The sequence below is a fragment of the Emys orbicularis genome, chromosome 2 (genome assembly GCF_028017835.1).
Source record: "Emys orbicularis isolate rEmyOrb1 chromosome 2, rEmyOrb1.hap1, whole genome shotgun sequence".
Lineage (NCBI taxonomy): Eukaryota > Metazoa > Chordata > Testudines > Emydidae > Emys > Emys orbicularis.
The window spans coordinates 96739933-96752924 of record NC_088684.1 but is presented as its reverse complement, the minus strand read 5'-3'; the positions used below and the strand labels follow the sequence as shown (position 1 = coordinate 96752924).

General features: G+C 38.2%; 1 protein-coding gene across 1 annotated transcript in view; it reads left to right on the top strand.

Moving 5' to 3' along the window:
• TMX3 (thioredoxin related transmembrane protein 3) overlaps positions 1 to 11247 on the top strand; it is a 48280-nt gene extending 37033 nt beyond the window's left edge. Inside the window, exons 13-16 of the mRNA XM_065398917.1 lie at positions 984 to 1040; positions 6112 to 6241; positions 7497 to 7565; positions 10682 to 11247. Coding sequence (XP_065254989.1) covers positions 984 to 1040; positions 6112 to 6241; positions 7497 to 7565; positions 10682 to 10948 — 523 coding nt within the window. The 3' untranslated portion in view covers positions 10949 to 11247. The remainder of the gene's footprint in view (positions 1 to 983; positions 1041 to 6111; positions 6242 to 7496; positions 7566 to 10681) is intronic.
• Positions 11248 to 12992: the final 1745 nt, after the last annotated feature.

Genomic DNA, 12992 nt, shown 5'->3' with positions numbered 1-12992 from the left:
ACCACTTTTTCTCCCTATCTGATCTTCCTGCTGCCATGATGGTTCTACGGGTGTCTATATGAAACCATAGCCTATGTAATCCAGAAACAAAGAATGTGCTTGTTCACTTCTATTCTGTTCTTTTCTCCCATTGGCAGACTTAAATTTTTTTTTAAGCCAGGTGAACATGTAGTGAGTGTATCAGACAAAAAAGTAAGGTACAAAGAGTAGTAACTGAGGATGGTGATGTGTGTGGGCTGTTTTGTAAGTTAGGAGGTTAGTCATAAGAACATAAGAACGACCATACTGGATCAGACCAGAGGTTCATCTAGCCCAGTATCCTGTCTTCCGACAGTGGCCAATGCCAGGTGCCCCAGAGGGAATGAACAGAACAGGTAATCGTCAAACGATCCATCCCCTGTCTGGCAAACAGAGGCTAGGGACACCATCCTTGCCCATCCTGGCTAATAGCCATTGATAGACTTATCCTCCATGAATTTATCTAGTTCTTTTTTGAACCCTATTACAGTCTTGGCCTTCACAACATCCTCTGGCAAGGAGTTCCACAGGTTGACTGTGTGTTGTGTGAAAAAAAAACTTCCTTTTGTTTGTTTTAAACCTGCTGCCTATTAATTTCATTTGGTGACCCCTAGGTTCTTGTGTTTTGAGAAGGAGTACATAACACTTCCTTATTTACTTTTGTCACACCAGTCATGATTTTATAGACCTCTATCATATCCCCCCCTTAGTTGTCTTTTTTCCAAGCTGAAAAGTCCCAGTCTTATTAATCTCTCCTCATATGGCAACCATTCCATACTTTTACATCTTTATAGTAATACATGAATGTGAAGACTGTAGCAGTTGCTGCTCCCCTACATAGTTTTTCAATGTTTATTAGAGAAATATTTTATGAAGAATATTTTTGACTGATGTAGTCTATAATTTTCATTTCTTTAATGTACAATTGATTGGCTTTACTTCTTGTTTCTTTGTATCTTCCGTAGGAACTTCCAATTTGGCCATATGGACGGTAACGACTATATTAATAGCTTACTAATGGAGTAAGTAAATTCTGACTTGAATATTCTCCATTCTCTGTGCTTGTACTAGTTATGCTACTGGTTTGAAGAAGCCCTCTGCTGATGCCGCTTCTGCATTCCTCAGTCACTCAAGCTATCAGACTAAAAAGATTTGAAGAGATTTATTTTCTCCCATGTATTTATAACTTTACTTACTAGAAGAGAAGCATCAACATTTTTCTCTTGGCCAACTTCTAGTCTTGAATTCCAAGTCCTCGTCTGCCTATTTTACTACAACTACAGTAAATTAAAACCTTATGTACATCTTTAAGTAGCAAATATACCATTAGGACAGTGCTGCCTGGTGAGGCTTACTTTTTAAAAATCATTTTGTTGTACTACTACAAATTTTATTAGAAGTTAACATATTTCCCAAATGTTATGCAGTTCAAAAGAAACAGTGAAATAATAGAAATAATTCAAGTCATTGACAAGAAAGATAGCTGAATTGACATGATCTATTTATGTTCATTGGTCATTTCATTAGAAGGTATATGTACGAGTGTGAATTTATGGATTTTTTTTCTCTGTACTGATGCACTTTTTATGGTTGTTGCTTTCTTTGGGTGACTTGAATTTCATGTTTGTCTCTCTTCTGGAAAAGAAGTGACTAGCAAAATAAAATGATTGTACATCATTGCCTGAAATGTGAGGCATATGGTTAGCCAAGGCTCCCCATGCTCTCATTTTTAGACTTAATGTTAATTTAGGATTATAGAGTGGGAGCACCCTTAATTCTCAGTGGAGCCCCGATGAAGATTATAGCTGCTTTGCATCAAGGCATGTTGGTACCCTGGTGAAGATTCCATCAACCTCAAGAACCTCAGCCAAGGTAGACCTTTGGTGAATTTGGCACAGTTCTGATAAATAGTGCCTTTTACATAATTCAGACTACAGCTTCTTCTTCTTTTTTTTTTTTTTTTAAGTATGTCTGTGGTGTGGGGCAGGAGACATAAAGCTGAGTTTAAATAACAACCAGCATTATAGGAGTTAGGGATTGAGATAAAATGAAATATTACATAGCAGGCTTCAATTACTGGGATATAATAAATATTGTTCACTATTTGAATTCAGGAATTAAAATTAATGCAATTTTTCTGATGTCCACCCTTACAACTCTCCTTACTGTGGTCCTGATTGATTGATTGATTGATTGATTGATTATTGGGGGTAAAAGAATATTAAGGCGGGAGGGATCAACATGGGATGTCTGGGGCAGGAGGGGCTGTTGTGCTGGGCAAGCATAACCGACTACATCGCACATTTCTTCCTGGGAGTGTTCTTCATGCACTTGGGAGGGAAGTAAGGTCAGTCAGCTTCAGCAGGAGGGAAGAAAGAGATCAAGAGCCCTATCAACCTTTCTCTGCTCCCCTGAATGTTCTTTTCAAGTATCTGTATTATTTGGTTGAGTGTTAGTGCCCAGTGCTGTCCTGAGACAGGTTCATGTGTAATTGTGCCTGCCAATCTCTAGGGACATCTGATCCTTCTTCCTTCCTAAGTATTTACAAGGGATGGAGTAGCATGACCCATGTTAATGCAGAATTTAGGAATGCCCTCTGACTTCCACTAGCTGTGGGAAACCATGACAGGGCTCCCTCACCCTACAGTGGCAGTCACCACACTAACTTCTGCTGCCCACCTTTTGTTGCTGTCTATTGTGTGTCCTGCAGGCTCTCCTTCACAGTTTACTCGGTTTGTGGACTCCCCTCCCCCCCCCCCATGACATTTAGTGCACCTTTCCCTCCCTCTGCCCCCATAACACTAAAAATAACCAGCACTTTTTTAGTTACTCTAATAATGGGTAATTATTAATCAAGGCCCTCACTTTTGTAGTCGAGGATGGGGAAAGTTAATTGCAACTGCCCTGTAAAAGTGCCCTATCTGTATAAGTTCCAGTATGGAAAGTTGTTATGACCAAATTACGTTTGAGACTTTTTTACACTGAAATATGTATATATTTCAAAGTTGTGAATCTCCACCATAAACTACAATGTTTTTCTACATTATATAAGTGATAAAGATAGAATATTTATGACACTTTAAGAACTGGCACCAGGGCACTTTACTTTTAGTTCAGTCTGTTTTCCACCAGATGGCAGCAACTGAAAGTCAGTAGAACAATGTAAAAATGTAAGATACTACTTTCTGGTCCACGTAACCTGCTGTTTTGTACTACTGTGGAAACATTTAGAAACATCTTTACATTCTTCACAAAGGATAGCATATTTGTATAATGCTTGAAAAATCACTTTTTTTCCAGGGGTGGGAGATTGTTATAGTATTTTTATGCTTTATGTTAGGATTAGGTGTATCAACTTGAATTGCACTATGATCGTTAGGGAGTTATACTGGTTAGCAGTCTGTCTCCTTTAAAAGATGGTTGGATTGATTTTTGTCAGAATCTTACCAACTTGGGACGATATTTTTTTTAGTAGGAAGAATACTACTTAGTATGCTGATTGTGGGTGTTCAACACCTCTGAGAGTTTCCATTGACTTCAGTGGGAGCTCTAAGTGCTCAACAACACTGAAAGTCAAAACATCTTTTAGAGTACCTTTTTTTTTTTAATTGCTCAGCTTTTGGCAAAATGGGAGCCTATCTGGTTATTTATATATTTGTATATTTTTATATATAAAAGGTGGCTTTTTACTGCAGTACATACGATTGAGTTTTTTGGACAAGATATTTTTAGTCCCTGGATGGCTTATATGCTGTACAGGTATCTCAATCAGTCCTGTAGTACTACACTTAAATTGCTTAATGTTAATTGCTTCCCCACACCCTGACTGGCTAACCACAGCATCATGATTTAAAGGGAGTGTGATCCAGTTCTTCTGCCAACATGTTGTTTGACACATCAGGTTTTGGAATAGAGAAGTACTAAAACAAGGAAAAATTGGAAAGGGTTTGTTGGGAGGCCTTAAAAACCTGATGGAGCAGGGGAGCAATAGATAACTCTTAAAAAAATTATTTCCCCCCCCCCCCAAAAAAAGGGGTGCGGGAGTGGTGGGGATATTAGGTTTTTCCTCCAGCTTATTTTCCTGACGGGGACAGACTTTTGTAGATTTTTTTCAAAAGACAGTATAAAAAGGAGTGCCGGTAAAATAAATAAATAAATCAGTTAAATGGAAAATTAAATGTTCCTAGTCTAAAGTACAATTTTAAGCTTCAGTGTAACAGTAGCAAGAGTTGTCACTGTTGTGTGGGTAGAAAGCGGACTTTCTTTTTTTTTATTCTGTTTTTGTTTTTTCCTTCACAATTCTTTGTGTGGGGGATAATTTGCAACTTGGCACTCTACACAACTAACTACATTATATTTTGTTGCTGGGCTCCTGTTGCGTACACCTCTTGATGCACTTAACAAACAAAAAGAGTACCCAGTGGAGAAAAGGAATCTCTGGGGAAAGCCATATTTAGAAATTATCACATGCTGCAAGCAGCAGAGCTCTCCAAGAGTTGAAATACTTCAAATTCCTGCTATATATGTCTTCTTCATTGGCATTTTTGTAACAGGTTTTAGGTTTTTAGCATATCACCATGCTTTACACTTGAAAGTTGGAAGAGCATGGACACGTACCATATGCCTTCTGTGGAATTCAGTTTGCTGGCCGTCCAGAAAATTCCACTGTTTTAGGGTTGAACTTTTAAACTTCTAGTTAACATTTTTGATTAACCTCCAAAATTTTATAATTATTCTACTGTCATGCCCAAAACACTCATATGTCAAAATGTAAATTTATAATATTCAGGGAATCTCTTTATATTGGAGAGAATTTATAATTGCTTCCTTCCTAGTTTTTTAAAGGAAAGTATTGAATTAGCATTTGCTCTTTTAACTAATGTTTTAGTCTTATTGTAGAATCACTAATTACAACTTCATAGTGAAGGTTGACCTCATCAATGTTAAAGTAGAATATGCCCCAAATGTGTGGAATGTGTGACAGTCAGCTATGCCAACCTGTTGATACAAGGAGCATCTGAGGTTGCCGTTAAGATTTTGTGCTACAGTATGAGTTTGATGAAATCGGAATATGTATTGCTTTTCAGAGTCTTTTGGAGGTCGGAGTGAAAGCCTTATAACATGAGAGAGTGTTATTGACAGTGTTTATAGTCAATGTAAAAGTGGCAAGGAAGTAGGAGACTTTTTCCTTAACTTACTATTTTTTTGCTTTTCAAGTTTTGAGTTGAGGTGTGTTTTGGTGTAACAATAAATGTCTCTAATTAAAGGTTCTGTGTATTTGTTAAATCATAATGACAAAGTAACATGAATAGTTTGAAGCCTTTAACAGGCATCTGTAGCTCACCTCTTGTATCTAGGATAAATATAATTACATTGTTGATATGTGACATTTTAAGAAGTTTAACAGAGCTACTACTCTCTCCTGGTCAAGCAAAAGCTCATGTATATGGGCTTAAATTGTGTGCCCCAGTTAAAGAACACTTAGTCATGCATATAGTTAAGTGCTTTTTTGAACTGGGGCCATAATGCTTTTGAAACACAAGGCTGTCTACTATATGAGAGCTCAACTAATTGGTTATGTCTGCTGTAGCATTTTGCAGAATAGCTACTGCTTAACTGCTTAACACAAGAATGTCCTAAACTCATGAGGTATACAAGTATTGAAACACACATCAGATCTGTGGAATTAAAAGTAAGCTTTTCCCCTTTTTGTTTATATTGTATGTATTTGGTTCAAAAATCTGATTTTTCCAGTACGGCATTCATGGAGTCAGGTCATGCATGCAGTATAAGAACACATATAGAATAGCATAGACTTCAATAGCCTCATCAAAATATTGATGCTAAGGAGTACATTATTTTTAAATTGGGTCAGTGAAACAACTCTTTCACCTGTACCATAAAGATAGTGGTGGTTTTGTCTGAATGACTTGAGGTGGATATCTCAAGATGGGCACATAAAATTTACTTTCCTTTTCTCTGTATAGTTCTTTAGCAGAACATTTAATATTGCACTTCCTGTTAAATGCTCTGAAAATTCTTAGTTTATATTGGTTCTTTGAGTTTCTTATCTGTTTGACTTAACATTTTCAGTGACTTGACAATCCCCACTGTTGTCGTATTGAACACTTCCAACCAACAGTATTTTCTACCAGATAGACGCATTGAGAGTACCGAAGACCTGGTTCAGTTCATTAATAACATCTTAGATGGTACAGTCGAAGTAAGTCTCCCACTTTGATCTGTTTTTTTTTTTAATCAACTGTTAGCTTTTATTCCCTGTACAGTTAAAAGCAGAAAAATTCATTTGGCCACTTTTAATTGTAATGCAGATAAGTGTGCATTACCTGTCTGGTTCTCCTTAGTGTATTCTCATTATATATCCACATTCCTAAATTGTGCATGTGTCCTTGGCACTGCTTTGTATACCCCTGAAAAAGCAGTTACTGTTGGATTTACATATATTCCCTCCCAGATCTGAACTTTAGGCGTATGTTTATTTAATAAGCTGTGGCCACTACTCCTCTCTAGGTCATCCTTACTTTCCTGTGTCATGTTTACTTAGAATTGTAGTTTAATGTTTTCTAATTCGAAATATGTAATTCTTAGACTCCACTCCCATGGAAAATTTCAATTTTGTGGAAACTATTTTCCATCAGAAAATCATTCCAACAGAAAATTTCTGACCAGCTCTAATTACAGGCCCTATCTTGGTGGCTATCAGATGTTGAGTTCAGGGGAGCAGACTGCCAATCTCTATTTAAATAGCTGTCATCAGACCCAACTTGTTCAATGGTTGTTAATGTTAGTTTCCACTCTTGTGAAATTCACTGAAAATACTCAGAGGAAGAAGAGGTTACTTCTTAGACTGCTACACATAGATTCATGCTCTCTACCTTCCTTTCCACTTCTTCAGAGTTTCTTTTGCAAATTGATTTAGTGGAAGGAACCAGGGGGTGAAGTCTGGGCATCTCAACTTCTTATAACGTTATACTCAAGGTTTAAATCCTTGAGGAAGCATGCATATGGCCTATAAGCATGAATGATGATCAATCTTCCAGAGGGGGAATGAAAAGTGAGTGGCTCTGTATTGATAAGTTAGTTGAACTGGTAAGTAATCAATATCAGTATGTGGTAGAGGAGATGGTGAAGAATACCAGTACTGCTGCAGCAGTTGACACTGTTAAGTTAAAGCAAAATGATCTTTGAGTGAAGAGAGAATGTCAGTCTTTCAAGAGATTATTGAAACATCTACTTTTGGAAGAACTTGAAAAATGACTGAGCATCATGAGGTACAAGAATGTCAACCCCTAATATCTGTTCTTTTCCAAGGGAAAAACAGGTACTGGGAAAGCCTTTTGGAGTGACTAAAGGTTGCATAAATTAGGGAGGCAAATGAAACATAAAATGTGAACTTATTATAAAATTTAACTGAACAGCACTGATTATTTTGATACCTGTTTCCTTTGAAATTTTAGGCACAAGGTGGTGATGGGTTTCTGCAACGAATCAAGAGAATAATTTATGATGCCAAGTCTACTGTAATGGTAAGTAAAACCCCACATGCAGTTGGAATACAAAGTACAATAGCATCATATTTTCAAGTTCAAAAAGACTTGTATGCCTTTTAAAAAAAGAGTCAAAAATACCTGTACTTAAAAGTCACTGAATATATTCCCAGTAATTATACACATTCTGGATTTTAAAAAAAAAAAATACCCTCAAACGATAAAAGAAAATTCTATAAATTGTTTTGAAATATATTTTACAGAGTACTGAAATGTTGAATATTTGGTGTCAGAAATATGATGGACAGTTTCCTTTTTGTTGTCAATTAAAATGAATAAGGTCAAGTTAAAAGGCATAGCACTGGAGGATTCAAAAGCTATTCAAAAGCTTTGTTTCTGACACTTCTGGAACCTATTTACTGACAGTTATGGAACCTACCTACACTGTCAGGTAGGTAGGTTCATACATACAAAAAATGTTATTGTCAGTCCATTCAGTTAAGGCATAATGGGAGAAAATACTATACTTAGTGACGTTTTAAAGGTGTATTTTAGGTTACTAGTCTTATTTTTTGCTTAGGAAAGGTCCAGATGAGGTACTGAATATCTGTTGTGTAAATGTATGCATATTGGGAGAGGTTTCCCTTCTTTTTATAGGTCAATTAAGGTTAACAGACCTTGGTGGAAAGATTTGGCTAAAACCATTTTCCCCCCACTGCAGACAAGCAAGAAAATCTTATAATAAATTAAACACAAAAAACTACATTAAAAGAACATATTAAGGTTGCAAAGTTAAGCACTTAAAAATTAGGAAATATCAGTATTAAAGTTGCCTCTGAGAGACTTTAATTCATCCCTCTTATGCGTACACCTCAGGATACTGTCTTTAATTACATGATCAAATACTATTTTTTTTTTTCCCCAGAGGAACCCTGATTCAGTGCACAGCATGGACTGCGCTCACTTAATTAGCAGCTATTCAGTATTTTGTTTTTTGGTTTTTTTCCTGTCCCCCCTTCCGCCCCCCCCCCCCGGCCATATTTACTGCATATTATTTGCACCCTGCTCTGAAGACAAATTATTAATTTTTGCATAGGCTTTTATATGGTGCTCATCACTACAGTTTTTGAGTGTTTCACAAACTTTAATTACTCTGTCTTCCCAACACCCCTGTGAGATACTCTCAAACTTTAAGATAAGAAGGGAAGATCATGATCATCGTCTGACTTCTTGCACATCATCTGACTCCGCCACCCACTGCTGTAATAGACCATAACCGCTGAGTTATTGATGTCTTTAAATCACTATTTAAAGACTTCAAGTTACGGAGAATCCACCATTTACTCTATTGACCTGTGCCCCATGCTGCAGAGGAAAGCAAAAACCCCAAAGAGTCTCTGCCAATCTGACCTGGGGGGGCAGGGAGGGGAGGGGAGGATTCCTTCCCGACCCCAAATATGGTGATCAGTTATGGAGCATGTCAGCGAGATCCACCACCCAGACACCTGTGAAAGAATTCACGGTAATAATTCAGAGCCCTCCTTTAGTGTCCCATCTCTGGCCGTTGGACATATTTACTAACAGCCTGAGATGGCTGTTGGACATATTTACTAACAGCCTGAGATGGGTCACTTGTTATCGTAGGCAGTCTCATACGAATCTGTCCATAAACTTATCAACTGGCTTATCAGTCTTGAAGCCAGTTAGGTTTTTTGCTCCCTCCCCTGCTCCTCTTTGATTGCTGTTCCAGAACTTCACTCCTCTGGTGTTTTGAAAGCTTCATCTAATTTCAAGCCTAAACTTGTTGATAGCCATTTTATATCCATTTGTTCTTGTGCCCACATTGGCTCTTAACTTAAATAACTCCTCTCACCGTTTTACAGATGGGGGACTGAGGCACAGAGAGATTAAGGTCAAAACTACCCACTAGTTTAGAGTGCCTGATTTAAGACACCTGGGACCTGATTTCCAGAGTATTTAAAATTATGTAGCACTTCATATGTTCCAAACACAGCCTTCACCAAGTTCAGTTGCAGCTGAGAGTGCTCCGCACTTCTTCAAATCATACCAAACATCTCAAGTCCGATATCTCTAAAATTAGAAACACTCAATTAGTGCCCACCCATGAAAAGTTGGTTTAAATGACTTGCCTAGCATAAAATAGGAAGTCTGTGTCAGAGGCAGGGATAGAATCCAGTTCTCAAAAGCAACATTCAATGGCCTAAACCATGAGACCATCCTTTTTCTTCCTCTCCCCTGCTTCATTTACTGCATAACTTCCAACGTTGGAAAAAAACTAACTGGGAGCATGCTCGAGCATGCTTAGTGAGGATGGAATCTTTGAGATTTTAGTTGTTAAACTCTAGCAAGTCTCTACTGAGCTTGTACTAACTGAGGTAGGCTTACAACTTGGCCAAATGTGGACAGATTTTCCTGGCGATGTTAAAAGACCATCTCTGCACAAAGGCCACCTACTTGCCAAATATCTAGTCCCTGCTCTAAAGCCTGGGGCACTAGAGCTTTCCAAAGAAAAGATTGCCAGAATTCTTTTAACACATAAAAATGTTACTTTCCCTAGCCTCATTCTCAGAAATATCTGAACTGTTTTGGATAAAATTTATATATCTGTATCTCTCTTTATATATAATGTATATATTTTCAATGCCAAGTGTCTGTCTCAGGCTGATTGTGTGTGTGTGTGTAAAAGTAATATATAAAAATCAGCATACACCTGGCTTTGAAAATTTCAGCCCCAAACAATTAAAGTTTGGCAAAGTAAATAAAGACAGGGTCATTTAACGGGAAGTGTCAGGCAACTTTAGTATTAGGTGCTACTACTGGTACGTTTCAAACTTCAGTATGTTTTTAAGGTCTCAATATTTAACTCAGCAATTTCTCATGCCTCTTTTCAAATTACAAAATACATAGTTCTTATACTACTTTTCAGCTTCCCAGCGAAACCGTTTCTCTTCAGGTTCAAAGATTTTCACAAGTTAAAAACAGCATTGGCATAATGGCTCTTACACCTTTTCCAAGAAAATTGATTTCATCTATTAGGGTTTTTAGAAATAAATATAGTGAAACTTGTAAGAAATGCTGTAAGGTATCTTAAATATCCCCTAAAGTGCTTTTGACTTCAAATTATATTTCAACAGTCTGTATTCAAGAGTTCTCCACTTCTGGGCTGCTTTCTCTTTGGTCTGCCACTGGGTGTCATCAGCATCATGTGTTATGGAATCTGCACAGTTGACAGCTTTGGAGGTGTAGAGGAAAATGAGACATCTAAAAAGGAAACTGGAGATAGGGAACTTACAGATGAAGGCAGTGAGGAAGAACAAGAGCAGGAAAACAAAGAAAAATCTGCAGAAATTTCAGATGGAGATCATGGACAGAAACATATATTTGATAAGAAAAAAGACTAGGTTGCCTAGTTTAAAGGATTCTGTAGAATTTCAAAATAGCCTTATTTATTGAAGTCAGTCATTTAATGATGATCTTCACAGAAGAGGACCTTTTGTCTGTATTTTGCTAGTTTTGACTTGCATGTATTCAAATCTTCTTATCAAATACGGTCGGGGGAAGGGTGGGGACCTGAACGCTTTCTTAATTATTTTTGATTAACATTTTATTATTCTGAGTGTTGTCTCTGAAGATTAATGCTCCTAAACTGTTTGTTCACAGGCAACAATCAGGTAAAATATGCTATAGCCCTTGCTACACATGATAATCTAGTAACGTTGTGGCTGACATATATCAGGATCATCTTTTTATATGATCATCTTTTCCAGAAGTGGAAAAATTGCAGGAAAACTTAGAATGAAATAGGTAAATCTTACAGACCCTTTGAAATTATGATGGCTAAAGATGGCTTGGGCTTTCCATAAAGACACTTTTATATTAGCTTCTGCACATTATTTTGAAAGAAATACCTTTTTTATGTTTTAAAGTTAAAGATAATGTGTTATTAATTACAGAAATGCTTTGTTATATGGCAGTACTAAAATCAATTACTGGCAGTTTTCCATAGAACTTGTGTTAAATGCAAGACCTAAGAGAGAGTTATTCATTAAAATAGTTCCTTACTAACTAATATTTTAAACAAGAAAAAATTGTTTGGGGACTGCATTATAAAGAAGTTTTGTCATGGGAAAGTCAGTCCTTGATTGGGCTTTGCAAGTAAAATTTACTATTTTTTTCCTAGTGTAAATTATCTACAGATTCTGAAAAATCTGGGTGAAGCTTGATGGTGGAAGAATAAATATAAGCATCCTCAGACAGCTAATCCTCTCATACAGATCTGTAATGACAGGCTTTAACCCAAATACCTTTTCAAAACTTTTTTTTAATGGTTTATGATTCACAATAATTTTAGGCTATGTCTACACTGGAAGAGTTTTTTCACCAAGAGCTTAAAGAAAACCGCTGTTGTGTGTTCACCTTGTCTTCCACTGGCGGGATAGTATGCTCACACTTGCGGCACTTGCATCGCCAGTGAGAGCAGTGCAGTGTTGGTAGCTATCCCACAGTGCAGCTCTCCCCCTTCTGCCACTAGGTCTTGTGGGAAGGCGGAGGGGATCGCGGCCCAATATGGGTCAGGGTTCAATGCCCCGTGATGCACTGCTTTCTGTCCCAGCATTCCATGTGCTTCCGTCTTCAGTTCGCGGCATTTTTCAATGCCCCTTGTTTTCTGCTTTCCCCGCCACATCTATCTGCAGGAATGGATTCTGCACTGATCTCCACTGCTCTGCTAGCTCTCATTAGCACGTCGCGAGTGGCAGTGGAGTTATAACAGCAGTGGCAGTCACAATTGCCTGACGTGGTGTCCCACATGCAAAGCAGCAACATTAGATTGTTTTTGACATTCACAGAGGAACTGAACACAGTGGAACATCACTTTTGGGCTCGGGCAACTAGCACAGAGTGGTGGGATCGCATCGTTATGCAAATCTGAGATGACGAACAGTGGCTGCAGAACTTTCGGATGCCCTGGAACTGTGGGCTGAGCTCGCCCCAGCCCTGCCGCGCAAGGACTCCCGAGTGAGAGCTGCCCTCTCAGTGGAGAAGCGCGTGGCAATCGCAGTGTGGAAACTGGTGACTCGGGAACCAGTTTGGAATGGGGAAGTCGACTGTTGTGCCTGTGTTAATGCAAGTGTGCAAGGCCATTAATCGCATCCTGCTGTGAAAGACCGTGACTCTTGGCAGTGTGCGTGAAATTGTGGATGGTGTTGCAGAAATGGGTTTCCCTAACCATTGAGGGAAGATAGATGGCACGCATATTCCAATTCTGGCACCAGACCACTTTGTGATCAATCAGAAGGGATACTTCTCCATGGTTTTTCAGGCACTTGTGGATCACCGTTGGCGTTTCACTGACATTAACGCGGAGTGGTCCAGAAAGATGCCTGGCGCATGTATATTTAAGAACACTGGCCTGTACAAAAAGCTGCCAGCAGGGACTTACTTTCC